Source organism: Anabas testudineus, chromosome 9 (genome assembly GCF_900324465.2).
Source record: "Anabas testudineus chromosome 9, fAnaTes1.2, whole genome shotgun sequence".
In the NCBI taxonomy this organism is placed as follows: Eukaryota; Metazoa; Chordata; class Actinopteri; order Anabantiformes; family Anabantidae; genus Anabas; species Anabas testudineus.
In genome coordinates this window covers 19,353,001-19,375,641 of record NC_046618.1, presented here as the reverse complement: position 1 = coordinate 19,375,641, position 22,641 = coordinate 19,353,001, and the positions used below count along the sequence as shown (strand labels likewise).

The following is a 22,641-nucleotide window of genomic DNA, read 5'->3' as shown; positions in this document are numbered from 1 at the left end:
TGTTCCCACCATCATGCGAAACCTCTCCAGGTGATCCAAGGTGCAACAGTACGTCGCACATCTGGCTTCCAGTGGCTACTTGTACCCAGTTCAAAGCTCTGACACTTAACAGCACCTTCCTACCTGAGCCCCATACAATCAATTCCCTCTTGCCCATTAAGCAATACCAGCAAGTGGCATCTGATGGTGCTCACAGACACAGAAAAAGGGTTTACAGGACCTTCATATTACACTGCAGCAGTTTCAGCTTGGTGAACCTAATAAAACTCCAACAGTTCAGAGTTTAAGATGTGATGTGATAAAAGAGGCTGATGTAGTATCACTTCCTCTGCTTTATTTTTAATTTTCACACTTAAAACCTATAGATCAGACAGAAGAATTATGTTTGTCTTTTTTCATACATGCAGAGGTGTTGCTTGTGGTTTCCCGTTACATAAGCTAAACATCAGCTCAAAGACTTTCATACCCAGTGCAAAATGTGAATTAAAGAAATAATAACGACAGCAGATTTGTGTTGTTTTAATCTTCTTGTCTACACACACAGTGGCACATCAAAAAGGGTTAATGCTGGCTTGAGTGTAAGGCACTGCTCACAAATCATAATGCATCAACACCAGAAGTGAAGTCAACCAGAGGTTGTCGTTTCCTGTCCTTTTACCACAGATCTTTTCAGACAGCAAAAGGGTTTTCAGGACTTTTTGCAGAGGTTTTAGCTCGGTGAGCCAAAAAAACTTTCAACAGTTCAGAGGTTAAGGTGTGATATGATAAAAGAGCTTGATGTAGCATCACTTCTGCTTTATTTTTCATTTTCACACTTAAAACCTTCACACCAACATCACTTCACACAGAAGACTTTTTATATAGAGACTTGTGTCGTTTTAATCTGCTTGTCTGCACATACAGTGGCACATCAAAAGGTTAAATGCTGGTGGACACCTAGACACACACCGAAGTTTTAGTTAAAGAAAAAAATGACATTTCTCAAACATGATCATTAGAAAATCACACTTATCTGATGATATATAAGATTTGATATGTAGATGAGGTGTTAGGTATTTCAAGAACAAACTGCACAGAGATGATAAGTCATCACAAGCCTAGTATAACTGGTTAGTTCATTGCTTTTTTGAGTGTGTAAGGCAAAGTTATTGTGAAAAATACACCACTGAACTTTTACTTTGACAAAGGCAGAGTGAAGGGTGAAGTCAACCACAGGTTGCTGTTGCCTGTTGTTTTACCACAGAACGTAAGAGACAGGATACAGGGTGCAGGCAGACACTTATTTCTATTAGAAATTGTCAAAAATAAATAAATAAATGAATATTTTACAACAAGTTCAAGCCTTGTGTGTAACCATGAAAGCTTGAAAGTTATTTATTATTGCCCTTTATCTAGTGAGAATGATTTGATTTTAGGAATGACATATTATAAATCATTTTGTATTGCTTTGAAACTCTATCATCAGTCCCTTTGGAAAATAAGCAAAACAGTTTTAAAGAAGCTTGAAGCTGCTAGAAAAAAGGTGATTGCACCCTTCAGACGTTGCGCTGTCTCACTGAAGAATTTCCTTCTCGTTCATTGTTTTCTTCCTGTGTCCTAATGAAGGCATAAAAGATTGCATGAAAACCAATAAATATACAGTACATCTTAGTTAAAACTTAAAAAATGATCTCATTTGCAGTTATAAATGATAGAATAACATAAATAAAGTTTAACATAAATAATAATTAAAGAAAGGTTTTCTTCCCATTTTTAATGAGCCACTAGCCATCGGTAGTCAGTCATATTTAGTTGTATATGTTAATAAATCATATATTCTATAATCCATCAAGTCTGCAGTTGTCAATGATAATAAGTTCTTCACAAATTTAAAATCATGTTTTGCTTTTGGAGACTTGTCTTCTGATTTAAAGAACTAAAAAAGACAAATGTGTTATTGTTGGAGGGAGGATTTTGCACAATCTGGCAACATAAAAGTTCTTATTTAATGACTCACAACTCATAAAAACTATTCATTACAGCTTATCCAGCCTTTATCAAATGTGCTCTATTAGAAAGTGGTACTGAAATAAACTTAGCACCAGTCAGTGAGTACTCACAGTGTGTTTGTTTGATCAGGATTTGGTCCATTTTCTGACAAGAGGGCAGATAAGTAAATGTTAAAATACAACATACTATCCAAATAAACAATACACACTCACAGAAACTGGAGCGTCAGTGTTGTTTTACCTGTTGCACAGTTCTTCTTGGACTGACTTCGCTCGTAGAGCAGAATGGCAGCAACCAGGACACAGACTTCAACCAAGATGGCTAGGAAGGGCTTCAGCGGCTCCCACAGTGTGATGACCTTCATTAGTGGTGAAAGGAGCGTTCACATTTCAATTGAAATGACAACACACAACATAAAAATACTCAGTACTTCTTCTTCAATCCCAGTTTAGGAGTAATGTTAATAAGTTAACTTACCTTCAGCTCAATGTTGTTGTGAGATGTGCCGATGGGGTACACAGCACCACAGAAATACAAACCAGCGTCAGCCTCTGTGAGGTTGTGCACCACCAGTCTGGTCTTCCGCTCTTTAGTTTTAATTTCATACTTGAGAGGCTCCAACCTCGTATAAATGATCTCCTACAGAACAGAACCATCCTGCAGCTTATTAGTCATACTTATATTTCAGTGCTTTTCTTTTTTCTGTAACATGTTTTGAACACCAGCTCAGGGTCATGAATCATTAGAAACTTCAATCACCTTGTCCGTCCCATTTTTTTTGGACCAACTCCAGGAGTCGGGCTCTGGTTGGTTGTCTTCCACCTTACATTCAATCACCACATAATCCCTCAAATAGCCAATAAGTGGTTTATCTCGTTTTGGACTAACCTGTGGAACTGGAGGACAACAGGTACAATGTTAGAATAAAGAAAACACAGTACTCATGTAACTGTAACTCATCAAACGATGTGATCTGTACCTGATAAAATAAAATTTATTTTTGCTTCATTTCCAAACACACAAGAATAATTTCCGAGGTTTGTTTCATTCAGAATACTGAACCTGTAGAGCAAAAAATAGAAGACAGGGCTTTATAGAAAAACATATAAAATGAAAAACGTGTCCCTTTTACATTTTGCTTTGTGTGGAGAATTCATTAATTCAGTATATAAATACTATTAAAGTACATTTATTTGACTGAGCTACAAATCAAGATAATTAAGACATTTTCTGAACCAAATACATTGAATAACGACGCACTTACTTTTGTTTCAGATTATACTGCTCATCCTCCAGCTGTACTGTCACGCGACTGTTCTCAATTTCACTTCCATCTTTTGTCCAGTAACCAGTTATAGTTTGTAGGTTGTTCTCAGTACCGTCCCATTTACACTGTAATTCTAGGTTGACAGGGTTCACTAGTTCCACTTTCTCAATGTGACTTTCACCTGTGTGCAGAATTGTCACACAAGTCAATCATGTGCTACATCTAAAGTAATCACCTAATCACAGTTCTCAGCTCTAACTACAAGATATTAACAGATAAAACCGTCATAATAATTAAATGTGTGTGTGTGTGTGTAATATACTGATGTGTACAGTTACCTTTGAGCACAACACTCTTCACATCTGTCGACAGAGGATCGATGTCAACCAGTGCAGAAAGCGTGGGGCTGGGTGTCTCTGACAGTAAAATGTGATGCACAATAACGCAAATACATAAATGTGACGTCTCATAAGTTAAACATGATTAAAATGTGAAAGTAGCCGACAGTAAAAACAGGCCACACTTCTGAAAAATGAAAAAATAAAAATGTGAAAAAAAGGAAGGAGTTTGAGTGTTTAAGGAAGTCTGATCACAGCTAATGTATATTATAACATAAATAATTTATATAATTTTATATAATTTTTTACATATTATGTTCAAACTAATAATAGTTTGTTTTTTTCAGCTGTTCAGAAAAAGCTTCTAGTCCCTGGAAGAATAATACCTTTTGGTTTTTAATCGAGTTTCAACATCTTGTGTTAATGCAAATACTGTCTTACCTACTAGACAAGACTTACTACATCAACTTATGACCAAAACATGGAAGAGAGATGATGGTATAGAAATCCTGTGGCATATCCTTTCACCCCTCACATGGTTGAAGTCCATTTAATAGAATAGAAAAACACAGAACAGACTTTTAAGACAACCAAATACAGTTAGAATTAAACCCAAATATCATTTACTTGCACTGATGCGTCCGCAGGAGATGAGAAGCAAGAGCTGAAAAAACTGCTTATTCCAGGAGGCTGACATCATCATTATCATCCCTCTGTCCTGTCTGCGAGCACATTTCTGACTGGGTCTCCTTCCTCTGTTTGCTGCATCATGTAACCCCACCCCTCCCCCACCCCCGCCAGCCTTAGCTGCGCAAGTGACGCATCCGTGATCTCACCCTGCAGGATGCGGGTGGTTGACGCTATCCATTATTCAAACAGAGACAGGGTTTACGTCTTGATGCTGAGCTGCAGTGTGTCCTGTCCTGCAGCTTTATATATGGACAGAACATGCTGAAATGAGACACTCCTCGGCTTTGGAGAAAAATGTTGCTGTGTGTGCAGTAAAGAAAAAGAAAGAAAGAAATTGCATCCCTCCCAACCTGAGTGCAATTATGTTGTCGCTGTGGTGCTTTCTGCAAGGTGCCCTATCCTGTTACATGAGAGGAGTTGGCAGCTTAAGGTCACATTATCTGTCTGTCATCATGAAAAAACTAAAGAGGGAACTAAAATAACATTTCAGGAAAAGATTTACTTTTTCATACAATATTTTCTGTTAAGGGTTTTTTTTTAATTAATTAACATTATACTGTACAGCACAGTAACACTTGAGGAGCGAGGATGCATTTTTTATTTATAAAATAATTCAAATAAAATAATTAATCCAATGTTCTCCTATTTAGAATATATCTGTTTATTTCCACCTTATTAATAATATTCATGATAAAACTGACTCAGGCTAGAAGTTCTCACTTATACTAAGCACACACAGGTTTCACTACTACAGTACATGTTAATCCTGCTACACAAGCAGGATTAAGGTTATTAACATATGTCTTCACCAGACTTGCCCATGCCTGTACATATTTTTCTCACCACTTGTTCCACATTAGTACATCTTGTTCTGTCATTTTGTCATTACAATAATTTGTCAATTTCCTTTTCTTAACCCATCTGCCCTGTCTTCAGTGTTTCCCATTTAACAGTTCCTCTTACAAATACCACTAACATTAGGCGAACCATTCCGAAAAAGTAAAATGGATGTGAACAAGAATTTCATATTTCTGTCACTGTGTGGAACATCGTGGTGGAGAAAGTACCCTTTATAACATCCTTAATGTAAATAATACTACCAACAAAAATACAAAAATACTCCATCACAATTTTAAAAGCCCCTCATATGTACAATCTTAATTTGTTAAGTAACCTGTTAGATACATGTAAAACTTACTACATGTCTCTAAGTTGAGTACAGTGCATTAACCTGAACTTATGTACTTAGTTACTTTCAGTCAGTGTACAGGACTCGTGGTTACTAATACATGTAGATTCGTTGCACATGTGCCACTGTCACATGTAGAAGTGAGGATATTGTGTCTGTTCAAATCTCATGTTTTAACATTTAAAATGAATAAAAGAGTTTAAAAGTTTAAATTTAGACGTGGGCCTCAAACTACAGGAATAACGTCAATCAAATGTGCAGCGGACTACTGCAGCCTCCTGATCTCTCATCAGTCCAGTGCAAAAGCAGCAACATCAAGTTGTGGGGGGTCACAAAGCAAACGGTGCTTAAATCCCAGCAGGAAAGTCACTGAGTGGAACTCTTATGGAAAGTTTCATGGTTCACTAGGGAAGACTAAAAATCCTCTGCTTAACAAAGACCTTTGAGAGGCTCATGACATTAGCTGCTGCGGGCAAGTTCAGAGAGTTGAGAGAGGAGGAGAAGCTCTGAGAGAGGTGTGCTACTGCCAACCAGAGGGCAGCAGCTAGAATGATTAATACACAAGGGAAGAATATTAGCTTTGTGGGAATTAAAATCTGTACAGAGGTTTTCATGATGATATCACAGACATGTATAAAAAATTCTGGAAAGTAAGTACAGTTTTATTTTATATATCTAATAGCTCTATTTTGAGAGTAATGTTTCAGTAAACTAAAAAATCCAGTGTTTCAATGTTTTGTGTCATTATTATATTCACTTTTTATTATATAGAGATATTTTAAATATACTATCCATTCTGTTTTAATGCATATTAGAATAAAAAATATTATACAATTGCATGAAAAAGTATGTGAATAAAGAATAAATTTCTGTAGCCACAGTCCCAAAATGTCTCAGTTTGTCTAACTGTGGACCAGTGAATTAGATCCAACAGCTTCTTTTGGCGAGACATGGCTCACAAAGGTGTATTCCTCTTGTGCAGAGCAAACTCAAAAAGTGTGAGAGGTTTTTGGCGGTCGAAGTAGCTCTAGTCGACACCTCCAAACTAACTTTCTTCCAGGCATGCTAACACCTGACTCCAGTTGGCTTTAGGGTCATTATATCAAGGAAGTTTTTATAGTTTTTCTCAATAAAATGAAAGATCAGATATGTGTTATTTTAGGCAGATTATATTTAATACTCTCCAAAAGGTTCACAACTAATCATCACAACCCCTCATTCAGATTTATCTTGTTACCATTGAGAAGCCTCCACATTGGGAGTCACTGGAATAAACTGCTGAATTATACATATAAACTACAGAATAAAACATGATCTCTCAACCATAAAATGCTGCTCACACAGTGATGCATAAACATTAAATACAGGACTTGTAATTGAGTGTTGTCCCATTGTGGTAATGGTATTTTTGCTCGGGTTTAATATTTAATAAATCTGTACAGCAGAGGGAACTCCTGCTCAGTTCTTGTTTCCAAAGCTTTTCTTGACATAAAGGCAAGCAAACACTTGTATGCAGGTTGCCACACCCGTTATCTTCTTCAGCTTAATACCCTTTTAATTTTTGCACACTTGGCTCATGTTTAAATCTTTGTCAGTGGTATGCAAAAGATTCATCACAATACTGTTACACAAGGAGTGTGACATGTCTGATCTTGGTATGATCGAGTAGCTTAGCTTTTCTGCTTGGATGATAATATATCAGTGAATCAGTGCTAAATTCTACAAAACTATAATTGCAGCATTTACCATTATTCAATTTCTCTAAAATGTAAATCTCATGTACAATGTCAGTATACAAGAAAAATAATGCTCATAATGTTAAGAATATCACATCTAAAAAAAAAATATTTTAAAGTCACAACATGTAACAAAAAGAGCAGCAGTATTCAAGATACATTAGAAACATGAAGCTCCAGTGGGATCCAGCAGCGGTTTTACTGCTGCTGAAGCTGCAGACTGTTGATGAACACAGTCTGCAGCTCAGTGATGTCGTCACTGGCCTCTATAGGGATACTGAGCCTGCCCGGGGAGCTTGAGAGACCGCCAGCTGAGTCGTACATTGGGTCATAGTGACACTGGCTGAGGTTTTCGTAGAAGGAGCCTCCGATTGCACCCTGAAGATTCTCGCTGACATCCAGGTAGTGGTGCTGCGGGGAGAGACGGCTGTAGTCCTGGGCGTAGTGTGCCCCGTAATGGAGGTGGTGTCGGTGTTCAGGACCAGGGCTGTGACAGGGACTGTGGGACGGGCTGTGGGGCATCAGGCAGGTCTGCAGGCAGCTGTTCCTCCGCATAGCTCGGTGCAGATCCAGTCGGGCAATCAGCGGCTTTCCGATGCTGATGCTTTTGGTCCAGTGGATGGGATCGTCATCCATGGCTGCGAAGGTGCCCTGAAGGCACACAGTGAAGACCAGCTCCTCCTGTGACATACAGAATGAGAAATAGTGGTAAAAACTAACACAATAAGATCATTTTTGCTTTTAAAGCCAAGAAATGTTGATCTTGAACTGAATTTCTCAGAATATGACAGCTGCTGGATAGATTACAATGAGATTTTGTATATGGTCACATGTCATGAGTCTGACTTTTAGCTCTAGCACCACTTTGAGACTAACATGTAAATCCCTGTTTACAATTAACAACCTGTATAGTATGTTCACAGCATCTGAAAATATGATCCATATCTTCACCTGTACATGTTTTATAACTTATTTGTAGCTTATATCAATATCCTGCACTTGCTGCTTATTGCACTTGGTTAGACATTGCCTTGTACTTGTAAATGTGTAATGACAATAAAGTTTAATCTAATGTCTAATGAAATGACGTTTCAGACAAGGCTGTTGCTCTTAAACTTTTATGAAGTATTTTGTAAAAACAATGCCTGAAGTTTGTGTTTTTACCCTGAGTTTCTGCAGTGAGCTGAGCCTGGTGTAGAGACAGTGCTGAGGCAGGCTGCTGGACAGGAGGTAGATCCCCGTCTCCTCTGGAGTCTCCCTGTTCATCTCTTTAGGATCCACATCAAGGTCCTTCAGTAATGAAGAGTAAGCAACAACCATTCTCACATTATCTTTAAGTACATGTATTTTGTATGTATGCCCATCACAACTAGACAAGTCCAAAGAGACAGTATTTCTATGTTTCTTTAGTCGATTTAGAAAAACTGCACATTTGAGAAGCTGAAATTACAAAAACGATCGAAATAGTCCTTTAGTTTTCTTCATTTTTATAAGCACTTCAAAAGTTTTGTTACCAAAACTCTCAGTTTGTAAAAGTAGAACAAAGCCGTCAAATAACAGTAATGCAGTACAAAATACAACATAGTGGAGAAAATATTGAAATCAATTACAAGTACATGTTTGAGTAAATGTACATAATAAAAAAAAATTCTCTGCCTTTTCTTATCGACCAGCATTAATGACGACACACTGACCTGGGAGAAGTCGGTGACGTGAGCTTGGCAGAACGACATTTCCTCTGGTTTCTTAATGATATGAGTGTAAATGACGAGCACGTTGGAGAACTCGGCAGCAAAACCCAACTTGATCTGAACACCGCAGTCAAAGTTGAGGCACATTGTCTCAGGAAGCTCTGGAAAAACAAAAGTTAATGATTTAATTAATGGTTTATAAGCCACTAATTTATAACCATGTATGGCAATAAGTGTTACTCACCTAGATACATTTTATAATATTACAACTGCATTTGGTAACACTTTATTGGTAATAACAGGGTGATAAAGGTCTAATAATTCAGATGGAACAAGGAGTTATAGTATCTGGATAATAATAAGGCAATATCTCAGTATTTACTGGGTTATATTTTAATAAGAACATTGTAATCGTGTGGTAGTATTTCGGTAATAACCATGTAACAGAGTGATGTTGATAATACAACATTAATGACAACATTAATTAATGCCAATGCTAATTACCAAAGTAATAACCAGGTAATTTCTAGATAATTAGCTTTTGATGTTTGGTTTCCATATTATTAACAATGTGCTTACCTAAAGAAGTCATTTTACTTTGGTAAATAACCTAATTACATTGCTACATTGACATCCCCATTATTACTAAAACACAACCCTCTTAAGTTGTTATTAATGAATGCCAACTGGTATTTTACTATATTATCATGCTTATAGTTTTAACAAATATACTAATAAATACCTACATCAGCTCACAATAGCACTGTAGTGATAAAACATTTATTAAACCGGGATTGTGAATCTAGAGTCTAGAGAAAGTATAGAGAAATACTGGAGCCTTTCATTACTTTTTACTCACAACAACATTAAGGTCACACCATCAAATAGAGAGACGTTCGGGGCTGCAGTGACATCAGAGCACTCTCTGACTCTGGACTATCCAGCTCAACTGGCCTGAAACACCGCAGAGGTTTCACTTCTCAAGTTTTGTTGTAATTCTTTCAAATAACAGGTTTGAATAAGAAGAAGAAGTAAGACGTAAGCAAAACTGTCTTCTGTTTTCTATAAGGAAATATTTACTGGATAGAAGAGGAAGAGGTGGTAATGTTGTGACTGCATGTTTCTCTCTCTTCTCTACTGCCGACAGAAGAAGTCACTGTGTGTGTGTGTGTGTGTGTGTGTGTGTGTGTGTGTGTGTGTGTGTGTGTGTGTGTGTGTGTGTGCTTGGTCAACACAACATTTGAATGAGCGTGCAGTACAAAGCCACAATAAGCAAATGGATGATTTCCACTGCTCTCATAACAAATGATAAGCAAATAGAGATCCTGACTCACCGTGAGCCTTTGCCCACTGCCGGCTGTGAGCGTGATCCGCGCTGTCTCCGGGCATTATGGGATCGGTCAGAGCTCTCTTCTCTGACAGGCTACTGCGGATCTCCAGAGCCTGTTTCCCCTTCGTAGCATCAAACTGGCCCATGTCTGGACCCAAAATTGTCAGAATTATAACAACAGCCAAAATAACTAAAAAAACAAAAACAAAAAACAAAGCTTCTAAAGAGAGAGAGGAGAAATTATTTCTCTTAAAGGTTTTTCAATAATCTGCAGGTGTTGTTGGAGAATTCAAGACCACAGGAAATAAAATCAACAACATAACTGTAATTTTCATGATTCATACAATAGGTATTTTTATGATATGATATGTATTGTGTTCCTGTTCGTTCTCACCTTCAGCGACTTTGTCCAGCACCACAGTGATCTTCTCGTCGTCCAGCAGTCGCTTCTTCAAAAACTTGACAAAGACACCATTAGTGAAGCCACTGGAGCTCAATTCAAAAGCCTCGGCATCCTGGCAGCTAGAAGCCAAACAACAAATACATCTTATATTCTGGAAAACAAGAACTGTTTATGAATTTAGATGCAGATGATAATGGAAACTCACGTAGCGTATCCAAAGACAATGTTGGCCGTAACTCTCAGAACAATGTTTGGTGTGCTGTCGTCATGAATATTCCTGGAAAATAAAAGAACTGATAAAACATCTCAGATGCAAATGCAGGGCATAAAACGTAACAGCCTTATCCTCGAGAGAAAATTATTCCTGTTATGAAATAACACATCCAAACAAAAAAAAATCTCTGTACATGTATATAAAAATGTGATTTATTCAGAGTAAAAAACAACATGTGGCCAAAGAGGAAAAGGTGCAAACATCACAAAGGATACAAAACAGAGGTTTTAGTATCTGTTTTTTTAGCTCCCAGTGACTCACCTCTTCCTGCACATGTCCAGCAGAAAAACATTGAGGCCCGTCTCTTTCTCCTGCATCAGTTTAAGGATGCTCTGCACACATAAACAGTTGGCCGACCTGTACGGGTTTGGCGCGTCTACCGGCACCATGAAACTGTTGCCGTAATTCTCATATCCATGACCAGCGTAGTACAGCAGACCTACAGAGACAGGTGTGTATTTAAACCAGCAAGACAAGTTGAGTCCTACAAGCAGTGAAAGTGTTCTTCAGTTCACACCCAGACTTATCTATTTAAGGACTCAGCAGATTAATAATACTAGAAGTTTGCATACTTTTGCCACACAAAACATTGAAGATGAGATATATATACATATAAATAATAAAATGTTTTGCACCACTTGCAAACAAATGCATTTCTAAATTTTAATTAAAGATAACAAATGTGAACATTTGTTAAACTGTCTTGTTTTCTCATGACAGTATATAATAAAGCCTTTATTATTTAGTTTGAACTAAAATCACTTGGGAGGTGAGTATTTATGGATCTACAACCATCCACAGCTATGTAAAACTCCACCTACCATACACTCCTTTGTGAAGCAGCAGCAGGAACTCATCAACAGCATTTCTCATCTCTGACTCTGTGAGGTCCAGCAGTGAAACCACCTTGAAGTTCAGCTGCCGCAGGAGGTTGGTGAGGTCGTACACGTCCACCATAGGAGCTTTGAGCTGCGGGTGGTTCTGGTAGGATAGATTACCAATCAGCAGGGCCACTTTGTCAGTTGCTGCGATGAGACATGGGAGAGGATGAAAACTTAATGTTACACTGCAGGAGGGAAAACAACTCACACACGATAATATGTATAAAATAACAATTTGTGTAAAATGTCTAGAACAAAACGGTGAACTAGGAATGAGAAACTACTCAAGATGACAGTGATTGCTGTTTGCTGCAGAGTGTACAAAATCACATCATGAGTCTCCTTCACAATATAGTACTTTAATATAATAATCCCTATGAACAGTGACCTTTGTAACATTGGTGAAGCTTTAATTTAATTTGTTGTTATCTCCAACATCAAATCCATAGTAATATGAAAAATTAGTTTTAGTTTTTTTGGTTTACTGAACTTCGAAATGAGCATATTAATGAATAAAAACTATTCATAGCATTATATCTAAAAGCATCCTCACTTTTAGAGTCTAAAAACTGCACAATACTGTACATATGGTATATGATTAATAAAGTATAGGCATTTCTTAAGAAAGCCACCCAGTAACCACAGATTTCGTGATTGTCCACTTTGTCTCTGCCTGCTTAATAAAACCTACTAAAGCTAAAGGAGGTGAACGAAATAGGCACAATAATATATTTGAGATTAGCATTTAAACATTCATAAAATGTCTGTCTCACTCTGTATGATATACTGTATGATGTGCTTTATGTGTTACAGCAAGAAGAATATTCCCATATTCAATTCCTACATTTCCATAAATTCAAAGTTTGTTGCTGAATATTCAGGTAAATATGACAAAAGTGAAAATTTCTGTTTATGATAAACTACTATTTATGAATTATTACTAAGAAAAACCAGCAGGAAGGAAGTGGTTTTATTACGCTGATTATCAAACACAATAGCATTAATAGTAGATGGTGTCATGTAATACTTTTCAACCTCTGCAATATAAGCCAACCTTTGTAAAGCTTGTAATTTTCAAACATGACACTCTCTACACTATTCATGCATCCAGAATAATTAAATAAATAAACTAACAACTGGTGATATTATTCTAATAAATGTGTTTAAAGACACTTACCATAAAGTTGGTCAGGTATACTATTCAGGAAAAATTCATTGGAGCCTAAACACACAACAAAAGATCATATAGCAAGAGCTCTGCAAACAAAATTGTATTAATACTTAAAATACAGTGACTATGGGGGCGGGTAACAGAAACTGAGATATGAACCTATATGAAACAAACTGTATATTTGAAAAATCGTTACACCCATAGTGACCATGGTTACACTTACCTCCTCCAATAGCGTAAACATCATCTAGAAATCAAAAATACAAAAGTATTACCGTCATGATAAATGAGAATCTTACAGGTTAGGAAAGTTTCCCACTGATTTAGGAATAAAGTGATAAATCAAAGGAAAGTGAGCCTTGTACAGCTGTAACAGTAGAAAAGATAATGAATCACCTGATCATAATGACATTTATAAACTAAGTTTGTTTCCTTAAAGCCAGTGAATCGCATGAAAAACCAACAATGTGATAACAACTGTGGCCCAGGTGTAGAATACTGGTCCACTGGTTCCTGCTGAAGTATTTTATATTTGAGTCTGTAATTGATGGATTCTTTTTTTTAAAGGTTAACAAAACTGCTAAGTCAGTTATGCAGGTTTTAGTAATGTTACCTAGCATGCGCATTTGTTTAGGACCCATCCACTTTACAGCAGTAGAAGGATGACGTTTGAAGGATCTGACAATATTACAGGTTTGGTTTAATAGGATCAATTCATTGTTGGTCTTTTCATGACATTGGTTGACAGTAAGACAAATACAGGACACCGACAACCTTTAATTTACTTCTGATTCAAAGTTATAATCTAAATCTAAATTCATGCACATGAAACTTTGTGACACTTGAACTGGTTAGTTTTTGTGTGTTAATACAGATATGACCCACATGCAGTTATAGGAACAATTTAGAGTTTCGAACAAAGTTATGATTACGATTTTCATGCTGTTACTTTTGTGATAATCATGCACCCGCTTTTTAAACTCTACCTTCAGAGCACTCCACTGCCCCTGAAATCTGCACAGATATCCTAGGTGCTTTCAGTCAAGAACAGAGCAAATAATCACTCAGACATTAACAACAACTGAGAGCTGGCTGTAATTGATCTATCAATAAAAAGAAAAAGTGACATACCTATCACAATATGAACTTCATTGGTCCACAGCCGCTCAGTGCTGCTGCTGATCTCACATCGATATCGGCCGCAATGATCCTGCATCACATGAGGAATCTGAAATGCACAGTCACTCTTTGTTAAATTTACTCACTGAAGAAAGTTAGAACGATAGTAGCGATCATCAATTTATTGAAATAAAAAGGTAAACTCTGACGTCTTGTAACTCATTGTTTTTTATGCTTTGTAATGTCCTGTAATTATTTATATAAACAAGAAGTGACTAATTATATGTGCGTGAGAGTGACATCACAAATGCTCACTGCGAATTTCCTCTTTGTGGCGTTAGGGATTGGGACTCCATTTCTGTGCCACTGATATCGAGGGATCGGCCGTCCCACAGCTCCACACTCCAGCTGCAGGGGGTCCCCAACATACAGCCGCTGGGACTGAGGCTGGATTACCAACTTCAACCGGCCCTCCAGGGACTGATAACTCTGCACTGGTGCTGGGGAGAGGAGAAATCATAGATTACCAAGAGCATCCAGTTTCCTGTTCCGAATGGTGCAGGAATTCTAATTGGGAAAAGAGTTAAACCCCAGATGAGTAACTTATTCTAAAGTAGTAAACATGGCACATTGTTTAGCTGCTGCACCACAAAAATATGTAAAGCAACAGTGTATTTATAACAGTAACACAGCACACAGAGCAGGAAATAGAATTTACAAGTGAGACTTGCACCTGCCATGTCTTACCGTAAGACATGGCAACATTTAGGACGTCCACCTGAGCCCACTGGCTGAATTCAAAAGTATCTCCACAGTTGACCCTGCAGATATAAAAGCCAGCATCCCTCTGATGGACTGGACTTATCACCAGGTCTGGAGAGAAGACGTTTGGCACCTGGGGTTTTGAAAATATGAATAAGATTTACCAAACGGCTAATCTGCACACTGAAATCTCCTCTCCTATGTTCACTTTGCTAGTGAACCAAATATGACATAATGTGGTTCATGGAAATGATAAAGACAGAATGCTGCAATCCTTAAAAGAGCGGTCAAACTCTAGTTCTGTGTAAATGAAAAGTAAATGTATAGAGCTTCATGTACATCCTCTTTTAAAATTTTGGATGTTAGTGGGAAAGGGGAACAGTGAGTACTTTGACAGTGTCCAGTTCACTTTCTTAACATGCACATATACAGTAAAATGCACATTTAAAGGCTATAAAATGTGAATTTTGGGCAGTTTTGGTAAAGTTGTGAGCCTGTTTATAAATCTCTAAGATGTGGTGAAGATTTGAAGCCCAAACGTGTTAATGTGGCTCTTCTTACAGGTTGTTACAGGTTGTTAGCCAGGCACATTGTGATTTAGTGAATACATTTGAGGATGATGTACAGTGGTAAAGACGACAGACAAAAAATGAATACAGCAGCACTTCTGTGTTTGTGTCTCACCTCTTCCTTACACTTGAACCACTGGTACTGTACTGGGGATTTGCCCACTGCATGGCAGCTGAGGCGCAGATTGTGGCCAGATATAAGAGCCACTGACTGAGGCTGAATGAGGATCTGCAAAGCTGAAAACACAGGAGACATTTCACTGTGAATTCACACTTGGTCTTACACTTTGATTTCCTTCAAGTGCTTACATGTATTGTTGATGTACCTACCACTATGCCCTGCATCCAAGTGCCCTGACATGAGCCATAAACAGCCCTTTAAGCTCAAAATACAACACAACCTGCTTTGGATGACTTACAGCATAACCAGTTTGAGGTGATGTCGCTGTACCTGAGGGTTTAAGGCACTGCAGGGCCTCAGAGTTTCCCAGCGTTTGGAGGTAGTCCATCAGGTGACCTGCAGTGCAGCCTCGGTCTCCCATCAGCCTCAGCAGCATGCGGCTTGGGCTGCCCTCCAGCTCCAGCACCTTCAGGGAGCACATCTCCATGTCGTCCGAGCTGGAGAATGACAGCACATCATATTTCAGATGTTACAATCAAAACCCAAGAACTTGTCCGTCAGCTTGTGATGTATTTACATAAAATGCAAAGAACACATTTACGGTACATAAAGATACTGAAACAGCTTAGCCATGATTCAGAGTTCTCATAATGTCTACAGGCAACATCTGGACACCGAAAGTACAGAGTGAGAGATTTTAGAAAATTACATTTCCTACTTTTAATAAAGTAAATTCAGCATAGAACTTAAAACAGTAGAAATTCAAATGATTTAGATTTGATATCAGAAATATTTAGTCACTCATTGTCACTATTAAACTACTTTTCCTAATAGTGAATTACTTTCTGATTGTCTAACTAATTCAGCTTTGACAAAAACTAAAATGGCACTACTATGAAACTGTACATGTGTACGTTATATGTAAGTAATTTACCTTGTAGCCATAAAGCCACAAATTATTGACTACTAGTACTACTACTACTACTACTACTACTGTAGGCACCATCATGTCCATTTATTGGAGTAAGAAGGTAAAGTTTATACAGTGATTGTATTGTGGATCATTTTGAGCCCACCTGACTTTAAACCGTCTCTCATTGCCGACTATCTCGCCAAGTTTTCGCCATCCTTTACTGCTGGATTTGTCCAGCACCTCACAGAGCTTCTTCACAACCGGATCCTTCAACAGGTTGATCTTCGTGGACCGCTCCAGAGAATCCGACATGGCAGCCAGAAAAAGGGATTAAATCGACGCGTTTCTACCAAAGTGGAAGCAATTTTTTTTTTTTCCTGCTCACAGCTCACTTTAAGACAGAAAAAAAGTCTGCTTCCTGGAAGAAATGGTAAAAGTGATACAGACACACCTACCGCACTGTCTTGTTTTTTTCCGCCGCTGCCAAAGAGTTTGTATGCGTCAAGATGAGACACTGCAGGTAAACCTGACGGGAAACACGCTTACGTCAGTGGTATACGTCTTTTTAATTTTTTATTTTAAACAAAAGCCCTCCCGCCAAAATAAATAAATAAATAAATAAAAGAATAGATCCTAAAGTTTTCCATCAATACTTACGTGCCCAGGATATCTCCTGTAATGGTCTGATATCACATTTCAGGGGAGCCAATTTAAAAAAAAAATATATAATAATATATTAAGATTATACAGACACAACTGATTCAATATTCAAACTTTCTTAATACCAGAGGGACACTGTTTTGCCTCTTTACAATTGCTCTCAACTCAGACAGAAAGAACCCCAAGCAGAAAACAACCTTCATAAATACAGAATAACATCAATACAGAAGACTCAGTATTTATACAGAATATGTAAGATGAATGAAAATAGGTCAATAATAATAGTCCATGGTGGAATGACAACAAATATATAACCTAACTAATGATTCTGGTAATAGTCATTTCCTCTTCCCCTTACAGAGGGGGAGGAGTTGTACAGTTTGATGGTTACCGACAGAAAGGATATCCTGTGGCGTACTGTGGGGCACTTGATGTTGATCAGTCTCTGGCTGAACCAGACTGAAGATACGTTGGAGAACACCAACTAGCTGGAGATCACAGGCTTTCAGCACCCTTATGCTGATTCCATCTGGCTCTGGAGCCTTTGTGTGGTAAAGCCTGTTCAGCTCTCTTCTCAGCTGATCTGCTGAGATGGCTCACATGGGTGGTGGCTGAGTCAGGTGGGGGAGGGACTGAGGAGCATGTAGTGAAGTGCAGGGGGTTCTGAGGCTCAACCTGGAATCTATTGAAAAAATTATTACATTACATTACCCTTAGCCACCTGGCTGCTCGCTGTAGTCAGAATATATAGAATATTAAAAGCAGAATATATATATAAATCTGTGGCCTCTGTGATGATTTGACAGGTAGTTATTTAATAGATAACAATCTCACTTCTTTGATTTATGAGTGTAGGCTATAGTAACATAGTCTTATTATACCGTAATTATTATTTTAGAAGAGAACAATTACATTTTTGTGAGACTTATTAGGGTTCCTTTACACCGCAAAAGAAAAGTGTGTCCAAAACGGGTGAAACTCACCAGTCGCCACGTCACATGCAAAGATTTTGTGGATTCTGTGTTCAAGTTATCTTTATTATAACAACAAATATAATATATTAATATAATATATTAAACTTCCAAGGTAGGTAGATGAGAATTAGGAGGATTGTTTCAATTTTAACAGACTTGTATCCTGTGTTAATAAAGAAAAAGAGGTCGTAAACAGGTCGTGGGAAGAATCAAACCTCTCCTAACTTTATGATGCCTTTCTTCCCCATATCACATCAGACGTCCCCCGCCCTAGGTGTGAGACAGTTATGTTGTCTAGGATGATGTGAAGGCTATCTTCAGGACAGGTTAATATTTAACAATTTGTAATGTTGGGGGCTTTATGTGAGTCAGAAGAGCTGAATAAAGATGGGCTTCCTGAAATAAAGATTACTATGAATCTCAGTGCTTTAACTTAGACGTATTTTAAATGCTGTAGAACAATTATTTAGTTTGATCAATTGGTCAATTGACAAAAAAGTTCATAATTGAGTAGTTCTTCAAGCTAAATGCTAAAACCTTTCTTTTCTCTCTTTTATATAACTTTAAATTGAATATGTATTAGATAACATGACAGTGGGTGTCGTATGGTGTAGATATTGTAAAGTCACTTGAATAAAATATATGATTTAGTATCTATCATTTACCAAAATAGAATTTGTTGAGAGAATAAGAGTTTTAAACATGAAATGATGCAGCAGAGTGTCATGGGGAGTGGTTTTGTTCATTCATGATTGTTTTTAGACCAAACAACTAATTAAGATAACCATCTGCAAATATGAGTTGGCTATAACAGTCCAAACAGTTACTGGTTGTGGTTTTCCCTTGTTTGTTCTTTTTTGTTAAAAAAAAAAAAAAGAAGGCGAGCAGCCAAGACAGTGGTTTATATCACAACACTGACCACATGCACTTCCTCTTTATGGCACATAGCGACAGATTGTGCCAGGATAAGGCGAGAGCAGGGGTTTGTGCTGCTTTTGTTGCTCTCTGCAACTAAGTACAACAGGCTTGAACAATATTTTCTCTGGCACATAACACCAATGATGTTTAAAGGGGTGCTTCACTCAAAATGAAAAAAAAAAAGTTACTACCTTCACACGCAGATAACATAGTTTAGATTTTATGTGTCTATTTTGAGATATAAATGATAAACGATATAAACACCTTTACACTACTCATACAATGGCGATGACTGATCTAACTATGGCACACAGCACTGAAAAGATAAAAAGCTTCATAAAAGGTCTTAATAATATAAACAAGCACAGAACATTATAACTACACACAAATGAAAACAACAACTTAATAAGTAAACAAGCACTAAAGATGAAATCATAAGGCAATATTAAAAATTGCACGTTTGTAATACAGTATTTTCAGCTCGTTTTAAATTCTTTCACACACGTTCAAGTCCTGACGGAGATGTAACAAGGAACGCTTTAATCATATTGTACAGTTCCTCAAAGGATTAACTGTGAGCTCTTGTAGTGCTGTGATTTTTTTTTTTATGGCATACTTTCGGTAATTTCCCCAGATATTATTTCTATTCTTTAATGACAAGGAAGAGAGTCCGCAAACATTGTGGTAGCCCAACCCCCCCAACTCCTATCATATATCACTGTTTTTACCACTGTTATGTAGTGGTGCTAAATTGGGAATTGGGAGGTGATGTTTGTCACATGTTGCCAGGCATGTCTCCACCAGGGAAATCAGTCCTGCTTGGGTGGAAGTCCCCTTAGAAGGAGATGTTTACCTGGTGGTGGGAATCAGACTCTGGTGAAGAACTGCCACCACTCACAGCCTCTACAAAGAAAGAGAAAAGTCAGTACGGTCACTATTAGTGCGCTGTCACTGTAGGATGCTGGTGAAGATTATCAGTCAGATAAGTTTATCAGGATATTGAGTCATGGCAAGAACTTCTTATTATTATTATTATCATTATGTTAAAATGTTCCAGTAGCTTCTTCAGTTTGAGGAGACTTGGTAAGAGATCTTGAATTTATCCCCTAGGTTAGTTTCACTGCACACCTGCCCTGAACAGGCTCAGTAGATGGACTGTGGAAGAGGGTTTGTGAGTAGCTGCAACACACCTCTTACAACCCCACCTACCTCCATCACGTGGGCCGTTAACTGTGCCACGAGCTTTAATGTGGGAGCAGGCAACTTTTGAGAAACTTAATCTGTCTTTCCAAACCGTATAGACAGATGAGCCTCAGCTAAAGAGAGTGAAGCTCAGGTAAAAAACTACCTACCTAACTAAATATAATTTGATTAGTCAGCCATGAGAAACTCCTGTTTCTTTAGAGCCATCTCTAAGATCTCCATCTGGGTTGAGTACTGCATGCCTCCAATGTCTTGATAACATCACTTCAGACCTCTACAGGGTGGACATCATGGAAATTGGTGTGTTTTAAAAATGTAATCTAGATGAGATTAATGAATCAAAAGTCAGCAGATAGATACCTACTCTCACTCGCTGACACGAGCACACCACCCATTTCTAAAAGCGAACTCACGAAAGACAAGAAAAGTGACAAGACAATAACTGAAGCAGATTTTCAGTAAGGTAACAAACAGCAATGACCTTCTTGGACTTTTTACTGTATTGTTGTGTTACAGCACAGACCCACATAAGATGTAATTCACATTTTCTGGCAGTGATTAACTATGACGCAAATGACTTAATAAATCATATCTTCAAACAGTTGAAATTATTTATGCTCATCAAGAATACTCAAATTCCTTTAACTCCATTGTTGTGTTGTACGTAGCAGTGATCCACTTTGAACTGTTAAATATTACTGGATCTGTGTATTCAGCAGTGTAAAAGTTAACACAGCAGAAAATTATCTGTATTGATTCAGCTAATGATTGGCACACTTTTATGGACTGTGCAGCCTTCTTGAGCTCCATAAGGTATGGAAAAGTACCGAGTGACAGACAAAAGGCACAAATGAAAACAGAATCAGGTGGAACTGGTTTCCTCCTGGTGTTAACCTTTAAAGTTTTTATTTCCTACAAAGGTAGAGGTGATCTTTATTAACTGCACTTATTATACAACTAGGTTTTCTATCTGTGCTTTACAGGGAAGTGCTCCTGAAAAAAGTAATGCTGCTGATGGAAGAGAGAGAGAGAAATGGTCACATCTCCACTTTATAGAGGATCATCTCAAACAGCGGGTTCACTTGTATTAATAGCAGTAAAGTCATCAAAAGGAAATAGAAAGAATAGAAAAATAATATGTATATATTATAATTAGGATGATGAGGTTAATTTGCATTCTTATAATTAACTACTTTCCTTTTTTACTCAGTGTGAAGCAGTGTCTACGTTTCTGTCCTGAAGTTGAGCGACTCAGGGTAACATTTCATCTGCACTGTTTTTGCTTTTTTCTTCTTCTAAAATGTCTTTTCAAACCAAAACCAAATCAAACGAAACTCACCTTTGCAGAGACAGCAATCTGCAGTGTTCTCCACGTGTGGCGACCTGAAGGACCAGATGGAGGATTATCTAATCATATCTGACAGGTGACTCATCCAGTTCTCAAAGAAAAGGGAGAAAAAGCTTGAGAGTTCCTGTTGGCTTCCACTCAGAAAGCAGAAGCATGGAGTCAACCCAAAGCTTTAATGACTGCAACAAGAAATGATGCAGAGCAGAACATTATAATACACAGTAACACAGCTGAGTTCAAGTGTAAACTTTGTAAACACAAACAGACCTTTTAGAAAAAGACAAGAAGCCAAAATGTTTGCTCATTCCAGTAAAATGTAAAATATGAGGGTTTAAAGGGTAAGGGGGCTCTGGGAGTAATAGGTGTCATCACATTGACATCTTTGATTTTTCATCCTGCCAATCTGGGGATTGATTGGTCACAGGTTTGCTAACCTTTAGGCCTCCACTGTACCTTTTTGTAGAAATCTTTAAAGAATCCTGATGAGCTTTGACCAGTAGGAAAGAGACATTCAAAGACTGTACTGTTAAAGCTTAGTGAGACTTCAGTTTATGATAAACTTAAAAGTTCACAAATAGAAATATTTTATATTTTTCACGTATATTTTTTACTAAATTAATGATTAAAATCGATTGATCGATTCTGTTTACTTTGCTGTTTTGTGTGCCTGGTTCTAATGTTTATAGATCAGAGAATGGAAATAACCTCATCTCCTCGTTTTAAGAATGACTTAATTGGTTTCCTGTGTTTATTTGGAGAAGCTACTCTGCATGTGAGTCACAGTGTAAATGGGGCCTTATTACTGATTACATCACAAAGGCAACAGGCTCAGCTGTAACTAAGTACTAGAGATTGATTTATGTGTCCGTCTCCGGTGTGGCTTTGTGTACACTTCCTTTGAACTACCTTTTTTACCTACCTTTTAGTTTCACACTGTGTGAACATTATTGTCGCAGTGCCTCTGGATGCTGGAAAAGAAGCATCTTGCACATACATGACATGTAGGTTAAAAACATTTTTAGCGATGTATGTACATTTTAAGTGTACTTCTACCTCCTGCAGCGATATTGTCATTGTCTAGAATTTAAAAACACA

The 22,641-nt window shown here is 37.6% G+C and overlaps 2 protein-coding genes across 6 annotated transcripts; both read right to left on the bottom strand.

Annotated features, from left to right (window-relative positions):
* Positions 1 to 396: 396 nt before the first annotated feature.
* On the bottom strand, positions 397 to 4,334 carry emb (embigin). Its single transcript, XM_026342569.1, has 9 exons — positions 4,222 to 4,334; positions 3,595 to 3,672; positions 3,254 to 3,437; positions 2,969 to 3,051; positions 2,749 to 2,885; positions 2,467 to 2,628; positions 2,230 to 2,347; positions 2,100 to 2,133; positions 397 to 1,596 (listed from the first exon to the last, which is right to left on the bottom strand). Exons 1-9 carry the CDS (start codon positions 4,301 to 4,303, stop codon positions 1,536 to 1,538), a joined length of 939 nt encoding a protein of 312 aa, XP_026198354.1. The 5' UTR covers positions 4,304 to 4,334; the 3' UTR covers positions 397 to 1,535.
* Positions 4,335 to 6,626: 2,292 nt separating this feature from the next.
* malt1 (MALT paracaspase 1) lies at positions 6,627 to 21,593 on the bottom strand. 5 transcript variants are annotated; one of them, XM_026343493.1, is made up of 20 exons: positions 21,538 to 21,593; positions 17,101 to 19,898; positions 16,899 to 16,969; positions 16,607 to 16,789; positions 15,861 to 16,027; positions 15,525 to 15,646; positions 14,826 to 14,973; positions 14,394 to 14,578; positions 14,091 to 14,187; positions 13,946 to 13,993; positions 13,183 to 13,206; positions 12,966 to 13,010; positions 11,729 to 11,932; positions 11,169 to 11,346; positions 10,839 to 10,910; positions 10,625 to 10,752; positions 10,235 to 10,378; positions 8,904 to 9,061; positions 8,374 to 8,499; positions 6,627 to 7,890 (listed from the first exon to the last, which is right to left on the bottom strand). In XM_026343493.1, the coding sequence occupies exons 4-20, from the start codon at positions 16,753 to 16,755 to the stop codon at positions 7,408 to 7,410; spliced, it is 2,478 nt and encodes an 825-aa protein (XP_026199278.1). In that variant the 5' UTR covers positions 16,756 to 16,789; positions 16,899 to 16,969; positions 17,101 to 19,898; positions 21,538 to 21,593; the 3' UTR covers positions 6,627 to 7,407. The 5 variants fall into 5 exon arrangements, with proteins under 5 accessions (XP_026199278.1, XP_026199277.1, XP_026199276.1 ...); XM_026343492.1 differs by having other exon boundaries at positions 16,895 to 19,898; XM_026343491.1 differs by having other exon boundaries at positions 16,899 to 19,898.
* Positions 21,594 to 22,641: the final 1,048 nt, after the last annotated feature.

Excerpts from the sequence above, each read along its gene's own strand:
- malt1 (XM_026343492.1), bottom strand. The coding sequence starts at position 16,755 with ATGTCGGATTCTCTGGAGCGGTCCACGAAGATCAACCTGTTGAAGGAT. Across the intron at positions 14,974-15,524 it reads GGTTCAAGTGTAAGGAAGAG|GTGCCAAACGTCTTCTCTCC; the intron begins GTGAGACACAAA and ends TCAAAACCCCAG. Across the intron at positions 10,753-10,838 it reads ATTGTCTTTGGATACGCTAC|CTGCCAGGATGCCGAGGCTT; the intron begins GTGAGTTTCCAT and ends TTTGGCTTCTAG.
- emb (XM_026342569.1), bottom strand. The coding sequence starts at position 4,303 with ATGATAATGATGATGTCAGCCTCCTGGAATAAGCAGTTTTTTCAGCTC. Across the intron at positions 2,886-2,968 it reads AATAAATTTTATTTTATCAG|TTCCACAGGTTAGTCCAAAA; the intron begins GTACAGATCACA and ends GTTGTCCTCCAG. Across the intron at positions 2,134-2,229 it reads CAAGAAGAACTGTGCAACAG|AAAATGGACCAAATCCTGAT; the intron begins GTAAAACAACAC and ends CCCTCTTGTCAG.